This window comes from Nannospalax galili, unplaced genomic scaffold (genome assembly GCF_000622305.1).
Source record: "Nannospalax galili isolate Female #2095 unplaced genomic scaffold, S.galili_v1.0 scaffold960, whole genome shotgun sequence".
Classification (NCBI taxonomy): Eukaryota; Metazoa; Chordata; class Mammalia; order Rodentia; family Spalacidae; genus Nannospalax; species Nannospalax galili.
Genome location: NW_008348313.1, coordinates 1,850,074 through 1,870,008, shown reverse-complemented (window position 1 = coordinate 1,870,008; position 19,935 = coordinate 1,850,074). Strand labels below are relative to the sequence as shown.

Genomic DNA, 19,935 nt, shown 5'->3' with positions numbered 1-19,935 from the left:
CAGTATTCAGTCTCAACCACTAACTTTTTACATGGGATCTGTTCTGGAGAGTGAAGTCACATCAAGCACTTTAGGGACTGAGTCATCACTCCAGCCCTCCCCGCCCCCTTCCGGAGCTATCCAGCCCCTCTGGCTCTAGGTGTGTGGGGAGGGCTGCTTCCAGCTTGTCTTTCTTCTGCTTCTTTTTAGTATTTTATTATTATTTTATGTGTATGAGCCTATTGCCTGGGGAGGTCAGAAGAGGGCATCAGATTTCCCTGGAACTGGAGTTACAGTTGCCATGTGGGTGCTGGGACTCAAACCCAGGTCCTCTGCAAGAGCAGCCAGTGCTGAGCCAGCTCTCCTTATGTGTGTGGTGTTCTTTTTGAGACAGGGTCTCCCTGTAGCCCTAGCTGACCTGGATTCACTATGGAGGCCAGGCTGGCCTCGAACTCACAGAGATCTGCCTGCCTCTGCCTCCCGAGTGCTGGGATTAAAGGCATGCGCTACCACACCCAGCCCCTCTCCTCATGTTTTAATGTACAAAATAAATAGCCTCAGGGCTCAAAGTGGCTCCTTTATGGGTAGTTCATCATGTCTCACTTGGATCTTCCCAAGTGTATTTGACAGTGGACAATTGGTTAGGTTTTGGTTGGTTTCATTTTGTTCTGAAACAAGGTCTCACTCTGTAGCCTACTCTGGTCTCACACTCAGAGCAATCCTCCTGCCATAGCTTCCCAAGTGCTGGGAGTACAGCCAAGAGCCACCAAGCCAGGCTTATTCTCCCATTTCAGGCAAGCGCTCAACCAGAGAATTCCAGCCTCAGCCCTTTGGAGCTGCCCTGAGACTCCCTCCCTAGTCTCCTCTCAAAGATAAGGCACACAGGGCACAGGAAGGTCTGCACTTTATTTGTGTCCACAAACCCTGAGGATCAGCCCCTCACCTAGATGCAACCCTCCCCAACACCTTCGCAAAACACTGATTCTCTCCCAGAACTAAAATGACCCCAGACTACCACCCTTCTTCCCATCGGTCAGCACATCCACCTGCCCTGCGACTTGGCTTCCCTCCCAGATACAGGTCCCCAAGGACTTATGTTCTGTAGTCCCCTCACCCCCCAAACCCCCCCAAGCAGTCATCCTCTGTGGCTTCCTGCCTCTCTCCACTGCTAGGCCTGGCTACCCCTCGGCACCCAACTAAGGCTACTTGCCAGAAATCACTTAAGATTCTGGCCAAGGTTTGAGCTGGCTGCCTGAATTCCCTGAAGGCCTCAGTTCTCAGCTGCACTGAAGGGGTGCAGATGCTAAGCCAAGCATCCCATGATGGGGCTGGAGTGGACAAGGGTAAGAGGAGGGTGAAACAGGGCTAGGGAGAAGCTGGAGATGGGGACAAAGGGACCCGTTCTGAAGCCTGAAGTGCCTTAGAGCCTTCCCTGCACCCTAGCTGCTGCGGGTCCTCTGGCTGCGGGCCTTGTACACCTCGATGAGTAGGTCCTTCACATACTGGATCTCTCGCTCCACTGACTCGGCCCTCTCCCTCAGCTCCCGGTTCCTGGCCTCCAGTCCCTGGCACTCGCCCTCCAGGGCCTCGCCCTCTGCCCTCTTCCTCTGGCGATACCTGAGAGCCGCAGACTTGTTCTGGTCTCTCTTCTTCTGCTTGCGGTCCCCTCGGGGAGTGGGAGGACTGGGGTAGGGGGCTGGGCGGGAGGGTAGAGGCAGAGGAGGGGGAGGAGGGGGCTGCTGGGGCACAGGCAGGGGCGCCAAGCCTGCATCCCCTGAGCCAGCCTCACTGCGGCAGTAGACAGCCAGCAGGTCCAGGGTATCCAGAGCAGGGGGCTGAGGGAGGTCAAAGGTGGGCAGGGGCAAGGGAAGGGGCAGGGAGGGCGCTGCTGGCAGTGGTGGGGGGGGCGAGGGGGGAGGGAGGAGCGGAGCATCAAGGAAGAAGTCTTCCATCTGTTCTAGCTCTTTCTTGAGCAGGGAGGCCATGGCTTCCAGATCAGGGGGTGCTGGGGAGGGTGGGGGGAGGGTGCCTGGGGGCAGGGGGGGCTCCAGAGGGAGGAGGGCCGTGAAGTCAACCCGCTCTGTCATCCAATCAGAAAAGCCGTCACCTGAGGATGGAGGGGGACAGAAAGGTCTCTGAGGTCTGTCCTTCACCCACCTGGTGCACACTTAAGCCTGTCCCATTCAGACAGTCTATCACCTTCACTCAGTGGGACAAGACAGCAGTTGGCCAGCCAGTGGATCTGTCCAGTGAGCAGGGAAGGAGCCACTGAACCAGGCCACCAACCAACCAAGCCACTAACCAATGAACCAGCCAACTAACCAGCTAAGCAACCAACCACCAGCCAATCAACCAATCAGGCAATCACGTAGTTCATCAGTCAACCAACTGATCAAGCCACTAACCAATCAGTGAACTCACCAACCAGCCAACCAATCATCCAACAGTCAACCAATGAAGTGATCAATCACTCAGTGATTGGTCAACCAACCAATGACCCACCCAACAGGTGCAACTGTCTTCCATTCTGTGTGATTGGCTGCACACCCTTGTACCTTTGGTTTCTAGGGCTCATTTAGTTTTTTGAGACAGGGTTTCATATAACTCAGGCTATCCTTGAACTTGCTCTATAGTTAACAATGACCTTGAACTTCTGGTCTTCCTGCCTCTACCTCCAGAGTGGATTACAGATGTGCACCATAACACCCTGATATTTATTCTTAAAAGGCACACCAGATCATACTGCATGCACACACAGTCCACTTTCATTCATTTTTGTTTTCTGTTTTTGAGACAGCCTCTTGCTATGTTGCCCAAGCTAGCCTCAGACTCCCAGGCTCCAGCAATCCCTTATGCCTCAGCCTCTGGGGCAGTGGGAACTACAGGCCTGTGCCACCAGGTCCAGCCATTCATTATTAAACTCCATCTGGGCCAAGTTCCTGGGATATGGTAATGGAACAATTTCTGCCTCAGAGCCTCTAAGCTGGGGAGACCCTTGGGCCTTCTAATGATCTTTAGGCCTCTGTCCATATGCTGCCTACCTGGACAGGGCTCCTGGCTACCTGAATCCTAAACTAGATCCTTTATGACTTTTCAGGGCAGCTGCTAAGTTTTCCCTTCCTATCTTCCCAGTACCCCATGAGCTCAGATGACTTGCTCTGTTCCCAGTTGCACCCTGCACACCCAGAAAAGTGTAGGGCCTGCTGTAGCCATTCAAATACTGACCTTGTGAATGAATGGATTCTTCCTTTCTCCCGTCCCCCTACCCCCAGCTCACCCCACCTCCATTCTCCAACTGTTCGTACCTGCCAGGGGCTCTCCCCCCCCTGGAAGCCCGCCCTCCAGGGCTCCCCCAAGGACCTCATAGGGGCCCAGGGGGGCAGGGGCCAGGGGGAGTTTCCCATAGTCTACGAGCCAGCCCAGCCCGCTAGCTGGGAGCAGGGCCCTGTCCAGCTCCAGCCCCAGGGTCGCCAGGAGTGACATGACTGAGGCACAGGCGTGGGGCACTGACGGCAGTGGAGGCTGTAGCACCAGCTGGGAGGCGGCTCAGGAGATTGCTCAGCTGAGTGAAGACAGGCACCAAGGTGAAGGTGGAGGACCTGTGAGGAGACAGGAGGGAGTGAGGTCAGAGGCCTCCCAGCCCGTGGGCCACTCACAGTACATACCCTGGAGACCTCCCTCCCCTCCAAACTTGGTTTAGGACTCCCTGCCTTCTAAATCCACCCTTCTCTTCCCAAAGTCCTATGCTCCACACACTCCCAAGAGAATTCTTTTTTTTTTCTAATTTATTATTTTTACTTTATGTGTATGAAGTGTATTGCCTGCATTGTATGTAAGTGCACCCATGTCATGCAATGCCCATGGAGGTCAGAAGAGGACGTGTGATCTCCTGGAACTGGAGTCAAGGACGGTTGTTAGCTGCTAAGTAGGTGCTAGGAACCAAACCCAGGTCCTCTGCCATGTGGGTGCTGGTAACTTAACCCGGGTCCTCAGCTCTCCTTTGTTTTTTTTTTCTTTTTTTCCCTTCTGCTTAATTGCTGAGCCATCTCTCCAGCCCAAGAGAATTCTTTAAAACTCCCAAGCTCCACCAGTTCCCTCAACAGAGAACCCTAACAGTTTCCCAAGGGTTATTACCTTAAGCCCCTCCCACCCACCTTAACATACTCCTCTTCCCAAGGGAATTTTCTTCCAGCCACACCCCTTCGCATCAGTATTTTCTTCAGGCCACATCAGGCCTCAGGAGACTCCCCCCAGGCTGGGGCCCTTACGACTACTCAAATCCCACTCTTCCCGTGAAACTTTAGAATGCCCTCCATTGTCCCTACAAGAAGCCCCTCCCACTCTCCTGTCCATCTTGGGCAGGCCCAGCCCCCAAATAGCGCGTCCCCAGAGGCCCCGCCTCTTTGTCCTGGCGAAGCCCCGCCCCTTCCGACACTCTCCCTAAGTCTGCGGTCCTGGCTCCCCTTCCGGAGCCTTCTTCCCTGTCAATCTAAACCAGTCCCCGTCCCCACGAGTGCCTGATTGGAAGGAAGCTGGGCCTTGAGCCGGAGACACCTGGCTCCGATTTGGAAGCCGTCCATTACGCCGCCACCGCCTGGCGATCAGTGCACATGCGCGGCCAATTAAGGGCTGCCCTTCGTTGTAAGGGCGCAACAGAGTTCACATCATCCTCTGAAAGGGGGCGCTGGGGATCACTGCGCATGCGCAGCCAAGTACAGTGTTCGGGCTCGGACAGGCTAAGTACGGGCGCAACAGACCGCGTCCTTGACCTGGGGCTCACTTCCCGTGCGCAGCCAATTACGGGCAGCCCTTCGTTGTACGGGGCTCAGAAGAGCTAAAGCGCGTGCGTAACAGAGGCCGGCATCCTCTGGAAGCGGGGAGGGGACGAACTGGGGATTAGTGCGCAGGCGCAACCGCACGCGGGTCCGCCTCAAATACCAACCTCCCCCCCAATGCCTCGAGCCGAGTGCGCATGCTCGGCGGCCGCGTAGGCTACGATCTTCTGCGTCTGCGCGACGGTGATTCCACGCTCGGCGTCTCCCCACCCACTCCGAGGCTGGTCCGTGAGGCCCCGCGAGCTCCGGGAAAGGGCGGGAAAGGCGGTTGAAGAGGGAGGGGCGAGCGGTTACTCACTCCATGGCTGCGTGGAGAGGCGGCGACCGCGGCTGCCTGGGCTGAGGCGAGACGGTGGGAGCGGAGAGCGCAGGCGCGGTGAGCGCGGTGACCAGGCTGGGCGGTAACGGCGGGGGTCGCGGCTACAGAGCCATGGCGGCGGCGGGAGCAGGAATGGAGACGACGCTGGGAGGACCGGGAATGAGGCGGCCCCGGGGACCGGGGGCAGATATAGCGGAGGCGGCGCAGCGCGGCCCGCCTGGATCCTTCCGCGCTCCGCCCTCGCGTGGCCCCGGCGGGGCGGCGGCTGTTCAGAGGGTTCGGTGCGCCGTGCCGGGAGCCGGCGGCTGCCTGAGGGTATCCTGACCCCCCTCCCTCACCCGTGGCCCACTCGTGTCCCTTCCTACTCCACGACCCGCCTTGCCTGGGCCCGCAGCCGGCGGCCTGGGGGTGTCCTGACCCCCCCCTCCCCCGCATCCGTGGCGAGCTCGTGTTTCACTACACACCATGCCCGGACCCCGAGCCGGCGGCGGCCTGGGGTGTCCTGACCCCCCCCCCACCCGAAACCATCTAGCTTTACTCGCCAGGCAACGTTTGATGTCCCTGTCAGTCCTGTTCCGCCTCCTCACCCCCCCCCGAAAATAAATGATACCTCTTAGAAGCAACTTTAGAGCCAGCCACAGTGATGCTTTTATCCCAGCACCCAGGAGGCAGAGCCAGGGGATCTCTGTGAGATGGAGGCCAGCCTGGTCTACATAATGTGTTCTAGGCCAGCTGACCCTGTGTCTCTCCGCCGCCCCCCCCCCCCCCCCCCCCCCAAAAAAAATACCTCCGAGCCAGGCTGAGGAGGGTCTGGGGGGGGGGCGGGGGGGGGGGGTCATAGGCATATCCGAATGCCATCCCGGCGTGGCCTTGGGCAAGTGCTCAGTGCTCACTTCCCTTATCTGTACTATGAGAAAAATCTGTTCTGGGCCTAGCACGTGGGAGACTGGGGCCAGAGCTTGGCAGGATCAAGACACAACAGAGACCATCTCCCCTGCCCCCATAAATCTATATGCACACAAATATGTATGCCTGATGTGGAGCTCAGCTACGGTGTCATGAACATAGAAGTATTCTTTTCCTGTTCAATGCGTATATTTTTATATTATTTTGTTTTTTAATTTTTGGTCTTTTTGAGACAGGGTCTCCCTGCATCACCAGCTGGCCTGGAACTCACAGACATCCACCTGCCTCTGCCTCCGGAATGCTGGGATTAAAAGCATGTGCCACACTTTGCATGTGGAGGTCAGGGATAAATAACTTCGTGGAGTCAGCCCCCTCCTACCATACGCGTCCCTGGGCTGGACCCCACTGGCCCCTTCCCAATGTATTTTTTAAAATTTTTTATTGGTTTATTTTATGTGTATGAGTGTTTTTCGTGCATGTATGTAAGTGCCTCCCCGGTGGTGGTGTGCCCAAGGAGGACAAAAGGGCATTGGATCCCTTGGAACTGGAGTTAAACACGACCGTTGTTGGCCACCATGTGGATGCTGGGAATCAAACCCTGGTCCTCTGGAAGACCAGCCAGTGCTCTTAACTGCTGAGCCAGCTCTCCAGCCCCTGCTCAATGTATTTTCTTCTTGCTGGGAACTCTGGTGAGCCCAGTCTTACTTCTTCCGGACCCTTGACCATCTGACATGACATGTCCATTTGCTCACTCTTTGTATGGCCCTTAATCTCTCAAGGTTTCCGTTTTTCAGAAGTCCCAACTAGTCCCCATTCTACAGACCGTTCTCCATCCCTGCTGGCCTTCCCAGGCCCTTATCTAGTCACAGGGTTTATTCTTCTCTGACTTAGGTTCAGTCCTTGACCTCTGCTGCCCATTGGGTAGGAATTATCTCCTGGCCCTGTCCCAGATAGGACACTTATGTTCCCTTTAGTGAAGTCTTCCTGCTCCTCCCCAGGCAGATGCATGAACCCCCTGCTCTTTCCCACCCTGTGTCAATCCATATTGACATCCCACCAAAAGTCACTCACCTGTCATCACCTAAGGCGAATGAATTGTAGGTTAATGGAGTGCTGCTTCTATCTGAGCACTGCCAACTCTGACAGCCTGATTTCAATCCCTGGGTCCACATGGTGGAAGGAGAGAACCAACTCCCAGAAGTTATCCTCTGACCGCCACACTTCAGTGACGGCAGGTGTGCACACTAAACAAATGTAATTTTAAAAGAAGGCCAGGCGTGGTTGTACACACCTTTAATCCCAGCACTCCAGAGGCAGAGGCAGGCAGATCTCTGAGTTGGAGGCCACCCTGGCCAGCAAGTTCCAGGAACACCTGTCTGAAATACAAAGTGAGTTCTTGGCCAGTTTGGACAATTTACCAAGACCTTGACTCAAAAAGGGGGTTGGGGGGTAGGAAATGTAGGTTAGTGGTAGGGTGCTTGCCAAGCCTGGGTTCTATCCTTGATACTTAGAAAAAGATTTTGCCAGTCATGATGGCTCCCTCCTTTAATCCCAGCACTTGGGAGGCAGAGGCAGGTGGATCTCTGAGTTCAAGGCCAGCCTGGTCTACATAGTGAGTTCCAGGACAACTGGGGGCTACAGAAAGACCCTGTTTCAAAAAGAAAAAAAAAAAAGATCCTAAGGGGGCGGCACAACGTGATGACACAGTGACTGAAGTTGAAAGGTCCCTGCAGGAAGTGGCTGGGCGCTGAGCATTTTGGAACATTCTGCTGTGGTGTGAGCACTGGCCTTGCATTGCAGCCACAGGAGCTGTGTGGCAAGTGCTAAATCACAGCTTCTGGAAGCAGCCTGCTCACACCCTGGCTGCACCCCCACTTAACTGTGGGGCTGAGTTAGCCCGTGTGGAGTGCCAGGCTAGCACCTGAGACACGGGTGCTACATAGAAGCTGCTGCGGTCGTGGATGTGTTCTGTCTCCATCACAAGAGTGGTGCGTTCCAAAGCACTGAGGGCTTGTTATCACTGCTCTTTGGATGGATCTTTTTATCCCGGCTGTACCTCCAGCCCAGGGTGTTTGGGCGGTTGTTTGAGACAAGGTCTCTTGTATCCCAGGCTGGCCTCTTAATTTACTATGCAGTTGAGCATGACCTTGAATTCCTGATCTTCTGACCTCTACCCCAGCTACTGAGATGACTGGCATACCAGGCCATGCTCTATTCATGTGCTGGGGGTGAAACCCAGGGCGTCATGCATGCACTGTACCAACAGAACTACATCCCTAGTCCTTCCCTTGGTGGTGGTGTTTGGGTGGGGTGATATTGCTATGATGTTGTGCCCCGGAGGCATTTTAAATGAACTTTTGGAATACTTTTAGATGTAAAGTTGCAGAGACTTTATGGGAGATTGCGGGTGCCCACCCTGCAGATTCCTACCAATGATCTGCTAGACGACTGTCAAGTCACAGCCAGGGGCCTGCACCGCCTGGCTTGTTGGCCGCACTCTTCCAGTCCCACTGGTGCTTGTCCCAATTGCCTCTTTTTTGTCCTAGGGTCACATTCTAGACGCTCATCAGCCCCGAGGCTCCTTTGTGTCCTCCACACTTTGGTATCGTGCCGCCTTGTGCACTGAGCCCTGGCAGTTTTGCTATTGCTCGTGGTGGCTGGGTGCTTTCCAACAGTGATTGAGCTTGGTTTTGACTGGGACTGCAGTTTGGGCCTGTAAGGGGTACTTGTTAGTATCTCAGGTATCTTGTTTATTGGCAAATCTTGCTGCTGGCTGCATGTGGTTGATGTGTGCTGACTGGGAAGGCCTCTGTGGGTTCAGGGACCTCTGCCAGCCTTGGCCCTGTGGCCCCTTTCAACTGAATCCCACCCAGTTCAGTGCCACCCCTGACTCAGTGGTGCTGAAGGATGCCGTTTCCTCACTTGGCTGCCATCCCCTTCCCTGGCGTGTGGATGACCACCACTGGGTGGTGGTGGTGGTGGTGGTGGGTCATCTATGGTGGCCAGCACCTTGAGCCTCAGGCAGCGTCCAGTTCCAACCTAGGCCTGTGCACAAGCCCCTGTCCAAAAAAGGAAAACCTCTGAAATTAAAGTTCAGTGGGTTATTCAGATAACCCTTCCTTTTCACAGCTGGGGCTAGGAATAAGGATGGGGCTGCTTGGAACTCTTTTCCGGTGCGGAAGGGGCCTGGCCTGGGGAGTGAGTTGGCTGTTGCAGGCAGTTGCATCAGCCCTGGTTCTGGTGGGGGGTGAGGGAGTTCTCTGGGGGCCTCAGTACCTGGCAACTGCTCCTGGGTAGCAGAACCCTGGATGGAGGCCCCAGCACAGCAGGGGGAGAGGCAAATGGAGAGGATCAGTGCCTGGGCAGGACCCAGAGAATCTGGGGCTTTGTGCCCAGAAGGGGCCCGGCAATCCTGGAGGCCCCAGCTCAGCTTTCAGAAGACAATACTGAGGCCTGAAGGGGCAAAGGCAGTTGTGCACAGCCACAGCTCCCTTGGATAGGCTTCCTACCCTGACCAACTTCCAGGGTCCCTGGAGGCCTTGAGCCCAGACCTTCACCTTGGTTTACTCCTTGCAGACTCTTGGAGTACTGAATTCTGGCCACCCTAGAGGAGGCCCACCTCCCTATTATTGGGTTTTTTTTTTCTTTCATATTTCTGGTTATTGTGCAAAGAAATAGTTTTCACTGTGACACCCTCGTTCATCTAAACCCTTGCAGTCCTTTGTCCTCATCACCCCTGCTGTCCCTCACCATCTGTACTGTTACTGAGAAACCCCTGGCTGGTTTCTCAGTTGAAGCAGCCCTGTGTGATGGAAAGGACTTGGGGTTTGTATCAGACCAACATGGAGCCAGGCGGATCCCTGCACCTTGATTTCCTTCTGCATAGCAGGTGGGACCCTCCCTGCCAGTTGATGTCCCTGAGCCAGTGCATGTAACATCATCTCTGGCTCATTTTCCTCAGAGGACCCGCCTGAGGTGCAAGGTGGTGGTGAGTGTCTGCTTAGTACTCAGGTGGTGGGGATGAAAGAAGTGACCAAGGGAAAGCCCATGCTTTGGGGGAGTCGGGGCTGTGTGGTTTCTCTACTCACTTGTATGTTCTGAGCTACTTCACGGGTGGATGTACTTGGCTCTTTCCCAGAATCCTCTCTGCAGCCCCCAGCACAGCGTCCCTGTTGTGCTGTCCCTATCCCACCTCCCTCTCCCTCAAGGAGCAGTACGTTTTCCTGAGTTGCCAGAGTGCAGTGCCTGAGGAACCTGATAGCATGACCCTACGCCACATGGAGTGAGGGAAATGGGGCCACCAGGGGCAGAGGTTGGAGGTGGGCGTCCTGGCAAACAAGGGCAAGAAGGTCAAGGCCAGCTCAGCCGGGAAGAGAGCAGGGGGCAGAGGGCAGTGCCACGTGGTCAGGTGCTCAGAGTCCTCTCCAGCCCCTGCCTTTTGGTCACAGCAGCTCCCTCTTGCTGCTGTGACGGCACTCGCTGCCCTAGCATTCTGGAGGCTCTAGGCACAGCAACTAGAGGCGCCTCACTTGGGCTGTGGTCCCTCTGGCCTCTGCCTCCATCCTGGCAGCTCCCTCTTTGGGCTTCCTGCTGTTCTGCCTTGCCTCATGGCTAAGCTGTCCTAGGCCGGAGGGGTGGGCAGGGCAAGGCCGGGCCAGTAGAGTGCCTGACCACCTGGGATAGCTGGTGGGGCTGGGTGGCTGTGGAGTTTACAGGGAGGGTGGATCTAGGCTGCCTCAGAGATTCAAATTTGGACAGTGAGTACTTGAAAGACCTGAAAACCCCAAAAGTCTGAGTGTCTGGCCCCGGGTGACCTTAGTAATGGCGGATTTCCTCTTCCCAAGTGCTTGGCCTCTGACTACACCACTATATAGAGTTGCTGAGAATCTGCCAGCCCCTGGGATCTGTGGGTGCAGCACTGTGGGGAATGGGTGGGAAAGGGCATCTCAGGGCCTTAATGCTGTAGGGCAGCATGGGTGCCCTGGGGCTGGTCAGCACAGCTGCCAGCTCTGAGCCAGGTCAGTGTTTGATTGTTGCATGGTGCACTATGCATCCTTGCATGGGATGGTACTTTGTACAGCAGAGCACAGCCTTTCCTTCCTCAGCCTCCTGGGCATGAAAGACAGCTGGGCCTGGGCCTGAACCCAGCCTGCCAGTTTGGGCTGGATGTCAAGTGGGAACCAAGGGGAGAAGACCTCCCAGGAGCACTGGGCTCTGGCTGCTCCTCAGCAGGTGCTGCCTGGACAGCCTGAGGGACAGGGCTGCCAGCACCTCTGTGGACCACATCTTCCACAGAGTTGGGAGCCCAGCAGGTAGGGAGGGTCATCAAAGACTGGGAAAGGGGGTACGTGGTGGGTAGGGGTGGAAACAGGGAAAAGTACCATGTAAAGGAGCTCAGCAGTCATCAGGAGCTGACCCTGGTGCAGGCAGCCAGAGTCTTCAGTGGCTGCAGCACCTTGACCACGTTACTGAAGTTCTCTTGGCTTCAGTTTTCTGGGCTGTAGAGTGGAGTGGTGAGCTGATGCTGTGTTTGCTGGGGAGGCATCTGACAGCCCAGGTATAGCCTACAGCCTGCTTGGTTCTCATTCTCAGAATCTGCCACCTTTCCCAGGCTTGGCACAGGCCTGTAATCCTAGTGCTTGGGAGGTAGGAGGCAAAGGGATCAGAAGTTTCATGCCAGCCTGGGCAACTTTAAAGTGTCGATTTTAAGAGGACTGGAGGTTAGCTGCGGTGGGGGGGGTGTCCTGTCCTTGTCCTCAGCCCGTGCTAACCTGGTTCTCAGAGAAAACTGCCTCGCTGCCTGTCTCCATCACAGCCTTGGAGAGCCCTCCATTGGCTTCTGGTCCTCTCTGCTCTGTTGGGCTTCCTGTAGTGCCCCTCACGGCCTCAGATTCAGCTCCTTTCCTCTCAGCCATTATTATTATTTTCAAATAGGGTCTCAACTGTATAGTCCAGGCCAGCCTCAATCCTCTTTTTCTATTTATGTATGTGTGTATATATGTATGCGTGTTGTTTACCTACATATGTGTATGCACCACATACATGCTGTATCATTCAGACCAGAAGAAGGCATCAGAGTCCCTAGAACTGGCGTTACAGGTGGAAGTGAGCTGCCACATGTGTCCTGAACCCCGGTCCTCTTTTAGAGCCTCAGTGCTCTTAACCCCTGAGCCATCTGCAGCTCCAGGCCTTAAACTTTTATTAGTCCTCTTGCCTGGACCTCCCAAGTGCTGGGATTCCCTGCGTGCACCACCACGCCAGACACACCTCCCCCCTTTTCCTTTTTGTTTTTTGAGGCAGGATCACTACATTGTAGCCCTGGCTGGTCTGGAACTCTGACCAGGTTCAAACTCACAGACATCCACCTGCCTCTGTTTCCTGAGTGTCTGCACGAGCACACCAGACTTCTCCGTTCTGTCAGCACTGGCTGGTGTGCGTGGATACATGCACCATGTTTCTTCAGCCTTTCATCAGTTTTGACAAACTGGAAGGCACTGTGGGTTCTTGTCTTTGACTCTCGGGAACAACGTTGCTGCCATGTGGGTGCCCCTGCAAGCCTTTGCTGTGGCCGCCCTAATGGGGTGAGGTGGTGCTTCTCCGTGGTCCTAACTTGGGTTTTCAGGAGGCTGGTGGTGCCATACATTCCCCATTACACACCCCCACCCCTGTACTCCTCAGCCAGTTGTGTCCTCTGGTCCCCAGGGCAGAAAGCATTTGCCTGGAGTGACACAGTGATCTGAGTCCACTGTTCCTTAACATCAGGCTTGAGTGGCAGCCCTTGCCCCTCTAGGAGCTTCCTGTACCCCTTCCCCCATGGTCCCCAGGGAAGGCCAGACACTGCTCCCAGGGTGTGTCTGGTACTACATAAACAGAGTTCCAGTGTATGGTCCTGTAGCTCACTTCTGTCCACTCTGAAGAGTTTGAATGCAAGGACCACCCCTGGGAGGCTGAAACTTAGGGAGGTAGTCCTTAAGCCTTGGGGGAAAGGCTGTGAGCAAGCCCTAGCTCTGCTCCTTTACAGTGGGGAAGCAGACACAGGGAGACTGTTTCTTGGGATTGTAGCCAACTGGTGCTGGAGGAGGGCTCCATTTTGCTTGGGGAATAACCTCACCCAGTAGTCAGAGTGACTCTGAGATCTGAAGGAGTTGGAGTTGGGAGAGAGCTTCAGAGAGGGGGACCACAGATGGAGCCCTAGGGCAGAAGCGTGGGCTGGGTGGAGTAATGGGGCTTTGGCAGGAGTGGGTACCCTCTGACCTGTGAGTCATACTCTGTGGATGTTTATTGTTGGGACTTGGCACCCTGATACTTTTATCCTGCTCATCACTGGGTCGTATGAGCCATGCCACTTAGGCTGGCCTGCCTCAGTCTCCACAGAAATTTGTTGACTGATGGTGTATTTGTGAATTAACATTTTCCTGCCTCAGTGGGTACTGGATGGTGTGGGCTTTCATTTTTCACAGTTGGTTCAGCAGACTGGTAAGCGTTTTGGAACCTCAGCTTCTGGGCCTGGGGGATTGGATTGGGTTCTTGGAGGTCCCTGATGGTTAGAGTAGAACAGTGTCAGGTAGTCAGGGCACAGTTGCTGGACCTGGGAAGCTAGATGCAGAGCCAAACGGCAGTTCTTTCCTGCTGTGCCTGCAGACTGGCCACATCTACCCAGGGAGGCAGGAACTAGATGCAGACAGGAGAGGGGCTCACCCTGGGGGATGGGGAGGGGTGTATGGTGCTCTGGGAGGCTCAGCTGCTTTGTGTTGTTCACCTTCAAGAAAGCACATTGTTTCCTCTTTTTTTTGAAACTATTTTGCCATGTGATCCTGACTGGTCTACTCACAGTGTAGTTCAGGCTGGCCTTCCAACTCATTGCATCCTCCTGCCTCAGCTTCCCAAGTTCTTAGTGGCAAGTATGAGGATTATGTAGGTAAAACTCAAGGTTTAATGTTTGGGCTGGCATGATGGCCCACAACTGTAACCCCTCAAGTGGGTGGAGGCAGGAAACTCTCCTGGCCACCCTGGGCTGCTCAGCAAGATCCTGACTCAAAACAGAAAACAGAAAATGTAGTGGGCAGAAGAGGAATTTTCCAGTGCAAGAGAAAAACTTGTTTGCAAGAGTGGAGTGGGGGCACTGGAGCCACAACCCACTTGGCACCTGGGACGCCGAGGCCAGAGATCACAAGTTTGAGGCCACTGTATACCAGATAGCAAGGCCTGGCTCAAGCAGCACCTTTCTGTTTCCTCCTGAAGCCTTCCTGATGCCTTGTTTGTGCTTGCAGCCTGTTTCTTCTTCCCAGGGGAGAGGGTATTTGTCACAGCACCTGAGGGCCTGTGTCCCTTGGAGTGAGGATCCTGTAACTGCTAATTAGCTGTGAAGTGACTCGTTAGGTAGAGAGTCTTAACAAGAGAGCCCAGACAGACCTAGGAGGGCAATACAGAGTCCTGTAGACAGGCCAACAGCACCCCACACACACACACCCGGTATAGCAAAGGCTTGGGAGCTTTGGAACCTGGACCAAGTCAGTACCCCCACCCCCCAGAGCCTCATGCTCCTACCCACCAAGAGGACCATGAGGCATGAGGGAAGAGATGGTGACAGCTGAGCAGAGCCCCTGTAACTAGAGGGCTGGAATGTGAGGCCCCGGAGGGTTGACAGCAGAAAGGAGTGGGTGTGCCTCCTCCAGGGCACAGCCACACCCTGGAGGGTCTCAGAAATCTCTCCCTGTCCCCCACAGGGCCAGTGAACCCTTGGCAGAGGTTCCAGCCCCAGCCTGGCCCTGCCCAGCACAGCTGCCTTGACCATATGGTGCTCCACCTGCGGTGCTTCACCTGTGCAGCTCGCTGTGCCTGGGTTAGGTCCAGGTCATCAATACCAGCCTTGAAGCTGGTGGGCGCTGGTCTCCAAGGTGGATGCTTGCTTGGTGCTGATGGTGCCCTGGGCAGCACTGTCACCCCTGGAAACCACATCGCCATAGTGTCTGAGGCTTCAGTAATCTCTGAGATAATTAGATGCAGAAGGAAGGGCACAGGACAGTGTGGGGTACACTCCTGCCCTCTTTTTTTGCATTTGGGGTGTGTTGTATGTCAGGACAGCTTGTGGGAGTCAGTTCTTTTCTACCATGTGAGTCCTGGGGGTCAGACTCAAGTCCTCAAGCTTGGTGGTAAGGGTCTTTACCCACTGATCCATCTTGCCAACCTCCCCCCACTTTGTATGTTTGGATAGAGGGGGTGGGAAACAGCATTTGCTTAAGTGCACAGAAAATTTCTGAAGAAGCCAGGGATAGTGGTGCTAACCTGTAATCTCAGCACTTGGGCAGGAGGGCCAGGACCCTAAGAAAGCACAAGGAACAGCCGAGCCGGAGCCATGGAAGCATACCAGCAGCCCGTTAAACGGTGGCTAGAGAGGAGGGGCAGGTTTGGGCAGCACAGCACCTCCACAAAGAGGAAACAGCACCCGAGTGCTCATCCTCTCTGTGTTCTCCAGGGCCCGTCTGAGAAGGGACCAGCTGTCCTCCTGTGTCTCCAGCAGACCTCGAATCCTTCCTGTGTGCTCATGGATTGTGTGTGTGTGTGTGTGTGTGTGTGTGTGTGTGTGTGAGAGAGAGAGAGAGAGAGAGAGAGAGAGAGACACCCTAGGCTGACTTGACAGCTCCAGGGATCTGTGTGCCCCTCAGTGCTGAGGTTACAGGTACAAGCTTTTACATGTTATACATGGGTGCTGGTTGGGGATCTGAACTCTGGTCCTCATAGTAGCCAAGGCTGGCCTGAACTAATTGTGTATTCCATGCTACCTTAGACTCAAAGGGACCCTCTTCCCTCAGCCCTCCCCAGCTAGAAGCAAACCTAACCTTTCCCCTGAGGGTTAGAGGGGTTTCTTCCCTGTGAGAGGTGGGAGCCTATTCCAGTGACTGGTCTGGCACACTGGTGGGACTGGAGTGGGTAGGTGGTTAAGTGCTGTTGGCCACTGATTTGCCTTCTGCCAGCACCACCTAGTGGCCAGGCCTGCAGGCCTCCAAGTTCCCCACTTTTCTCTTCACCTGGGGTCTCTGGCCCTGTGGTCTAATTCCTGCAGGTCTTTGTTGAGAAAAGGTCTTATGTAGCCCAGGCTGGCCTTAGGCACACTATGTAGCTGAGGATGAGCTTGAACTTTTTTTTTTAATTTTAATATTTTACTTACTACTTTTAGGTGTATGAGTGTATTACCTGCATGTGTGTAAGTGCACGCATGTCATGCAATGCCCTCAGAGCACCGAAGAGGCCATCGGATCCCCTGGAACTGGTGTTACAGACAGTTGTTAGCCACCATGTGGGTGCTGGGATTTGAATCCTGGTCTCTGCAAGAACAGCCAGTGTTCTTAACTGCTGAGCCATCTCTCCAGCCCAGAGCTTGAACTTCTTATCCTGCCTCCACCCTTCAAGTACTGGGATGGCATGTGTACACCACCATACACACCTTCCTGTTCTTCAAACCACTGCCACCTCAGCCTAATCCTCTCATACTGAAGGCCTCTTAGCTCCCCACCATCACAGCACCACCAGGAGGCCTTCACTGCTGGGGCAGAGCTCCACTAATAGGTTGCCCCTTCTGGGCCAAGTGCACAGCAGGGATTCTGCTGTTTTGTCCTGTGGGATCTCTCCCCTTGTGGGTCATTGGCCACCAGTCAGTCACGAGGACAAAGGGAGCAGAAGTGACGAACGGGGTAAGGGACGGCCAGTGAGCACTGACGGAAGAAAGCCCTTCCCGGGAGGCAGGTTCAGTGATACAAACAGCTCCAGACTCAGTGAAACAGCTCTGTTTATTCAGTGGGGGTTAAGGAAAATATAGTGTGGAGGCAGCAGCCAATGCTTCAGCTGATAGGTGCTCAGAGTATGCTTTATTTACACGTGGCAGGGGATCCTATCATCGACTATATGCCTAATTATCATATAGAAAAAACCTGGGGGTAGTTTTATTGCAGGTAACTATGCCAAAGGTCATGTTTCAAATGAGGCCAAGCATCCTTGCTTACTTTCCAGGTAAGTCAGGCAGGAAGCCCCTGCTGAGAAAGGAACCAACCTTAACAGCAGGGTTCCCCAACATCTCCCCCTGTTTTGTTTTATAAATGGAGAAGTATCACCACAAGCTTTAAGAGCCAACTCATCTATCTCAGGAGAATCCGAAATTTGATAATTGACCATGACCTGCTTGGTAGTAATTTTTGCAGTGGTGACAATTTGTAAGAAATTGTATGAAACGGAGTAAGCATCAAAACATAATCAGGGGGCTGGAGAGATGGCTGAGCAGTTAAGAACACTGACTGTTCTTGTAGAAGACCCGGGTTCGAATCCCAGCACCCACACAGCAGCTAACAACTGCCCATAACTCCAGAAAGGCCCAAGGACATTTTGACTTTTAGCCAAGAAAGAAACTGGCTACTTTTTGGGGTCTTTTTACCCTAGCTGCCTAGCCAATTTCTATCTCCTATTCTTATCATGGCACCCTTTGAAGAGGCTTACCCAAATTGTCAATAGGGAATTGGGACACAGACCACTCTGGCTTCTTCCATACGGAACCAGGGACACAGGGTGAGGCAATTGGGGTACCCCCTTCAGTGGGTCTATCTAAAAGACTCCCAAATTACATATCTCTTAACTATAGGGAGAAAAGAAAGGTGTTTGGTGCCTGGGAGATGTAAAGGAAAAGTAAAGGTAAGAGTGAGGGCAAGAGTACTTAGTATTACAATTTTTAGGCAGGGAACCAGAAAATGTCTAAATTAAAGTCCATTGGTGCGGGGGTCTCCCCCTCTCTTTGCGGGTCCTTGGCCGCCGGCCCACGAGGGCAGGGGGAGCAGAAGCGGCGAACAGGGTCAGGACGGCCAATGAGCACTGACGGAAGAAAGCCCTTCCAGGGAAGCTGGTCCCAGGCGCAGTGAAACAGCCGTGATACAGCTCCAGGCACAGTGAAAACAGCTCCGTTTATTCAGTGGGAGAACTAGAGAAATTATATAGTGTGGAGGCAGTAGCCAAAGCCTCAGCTGATAGGTGCTGATAGTATGCTTTATTTACATGTGGCAGTGGGCTCCTCTCTTCCAGACTATCAAAAAACCTGGGGGTAGTTTTTATTCCAGGTAACTATGCCAAAGGTCATGTTCCAAATAAGGTCAGGCATCCGTGCTTGGAGGCACTTTCCAGGTAAGAGGGGGAGAGAGCAGGACCCCTTGCTGAAGGGGAGTCCTTCCATTTGGTGCTGAGCCCCTTAGGGCTATCCGGACATGGAGAACTACAACCCTAACAGCAGGGTTTCCCAACACATTGGAATTTCTTGATGAGGGCTCCCAAAAGCATCCATCTAACAGGTTTTTTTCTCATTATCTTTTGTCTGCCAAGGCTGGAATGATCGATGAACTCAGGATTTGTTGTCAAGCACTTTGATAACTGTTGGAGTTGCTAGAATCAGCTCCTTCTTAAATGGCCTCTAGATAGGGAGAGAAAACAAATTTAGCCATCATTTTAGAATGGTGGGTTGTTTTCCTCAGCTGCAGGTGGGCACTACAGTATTGTAGACCAAAATTTAAAGTCCTACACCTGAGTAGCACTGTCCTATTAGGAACAAAATCACCGATGAGAAATAATTGTCTAAATAACATAAGAACTTAAGTCTAATGTCTGGGATGTGTAGTCCTTCGAGTTTTTAAAGAAATATATTGATGACCTCAAGTAAACCAATATATTATTAATTTTAAGGTCATAGGATCTGTTTCAGTTGGCTCAAGTAAACCAATATATTATTAATTTTAAGGTCATAGGATCTGTTTCAGTTGGCTCAAGTAAACCAATATATTATTAATTTTAAGGTCATAGGATCTGTTTCTCAGGGGTCATATGGGCTTGTGGGGAGCCTCTGGCTCCTCAGGCTTTTCTTTACCAGTTCCATCTATGTGAAGATAAGCCAAGAGGTCTTGCTTTGACCTGGACTTTGCTTGGAAGCATGAAGGAAATGTTTCCTCTGTGTTGACCCTCCTCTTTGCAGACTGGACACTGGTTCAAGTCCATCTTCTGGGGTCTCCATGGCCTCTCTGAACAAGAGGATAGGTGACTCACCAAAGTTACAGGACATTTTTTTCTTCAAGAGATGCTCCATAGCCCTTGGAACTTGTTTGACCTTGGAGGGCAAGGAACAAAAAAATTGTCCCTTTAAGTCCCTCTGACCAGATTAGTATAGGCCTCAAAGTTTGGCTATTAAACATCCAAGAAGGTTAGTTACACCAATCTGGTACTTTTAATTACCATGTGCTATGTAGATAGAGTTCAGGCAAAACCCAAACATTTTAAAATAAACCTTGATGAGACATCCTTAAACTAGTTGACTAAGCTATGACCTTAGAAATTTTAAGATCTTCTTTTCATGCTTGATAAATCATAACAAATCTACATAGGCCTCCATCATTTGCTTAGGCTTTCTTGTTTTTAACAAAATACCTTCATTCCTGTATCCTTCTAACATCTTTTATCTTACCATTCTCTTTAATAACCATGAGACATAATAACATTAACAAACTTTCCATCTGTTGTGAGAATTCTTTTCTGGGGCTATTAAGCAATGTTTTTCCCATTTTTTGGTTGTAGTATCAAACCAATGTTTGATTACATTAAAGTTTTTCTAGGGAACCAATAAATTTATTGAGCTTAGTTACAGAGATGACTGAGGGGTTGCTGGGGTATATGAGTGACCTGAGAGTATTTACACAGGAAAGCCTTAACCCAGCATGCATCAAGCCTTTTCTTCCTAGCCTTTCCCAGATAATATACTTTAGTCCTCCCCAAACCTAGGAGACAATGTATGATTAGGGCCAAATTACATACAGTTGGTTGGGAAGAGCAGCTGGATACTCAGGTGAGGGTCCAATGACCCTGTTTACCCCTCTT

The 19,935-nt window shown here is 53.0% G+C and overlaps 3 protein-coding genes across 6 annotated transcripts in view; 2 read left to right on the top strand and 1 right to left on the bottom strand.

Moving 5' to 3' along the window:
- Positions 1 to 866: 866 nt before the first annotated feature.
- Positions 867 to 5,251, bottom strand: Atf5 (activating transcription factor 5). Of its 2 annotated transcripts, none has more exons than XM_008845120.3 (3): positions 5,113 to 5,251; positions 3,285 to 3,578; positions 867 to 2,086 (listed from the first exon to the last, which is right to left on the bottom strand). In XM_008845120.3, exons 2-3 carry the CDS (start codon positions 3,460 to 3,462, stop codon positions 1,419 to 1,421), a joined length of 846 nt encoding a protein of 281 aa, XP_008843342.1. In that variant the 5' UTR covers positions 3,463 to 3,578; positions 5,113 to 5,251; the 3' UTR covers positions 867 to 1,418. The 2 variants fall into 2 exon arrangements, with proteins under 2 accessions (XP_008843342.1, XP_029425269.1); XM_029569409.1 differs by lacking the exon at positions 5,113 to 5,251 and adding an exon at positions 4,922 to 5,058.
- Positions 4,929 to 19,935, top strand: part of Nup62 (nucleoporin 62) — a 22,253-nt gene continuing 7,246 nt past the window's right edge. The window contains exon 1 of one of the 3 annotated variants that reach the window (XM_008845122.3): positions 4,929 to 5,038. The gene's annotated coding sequence lies outside the window, so the exon portion shown is untranslated. The other 2 variants (XM_008845121.3, XM_029569408.1) reach the window with 2 other exon arrangements.
- Positions 4,979 to 19,935, top strand: part of Il4i1 (interleukin 4 induced 1) — a 32,017-nt gene continuing 17,060 nt past the window's right edge. The window contains exon 1 of the mRNA XM_029569406.1: positions 4,979 to 5,038. The gene's annotated coding sequence lies outside the window, so the exon portion shown is untranslated. The remainder of the gene's footprint in view (positions 5,039 to 19,935) is intronic.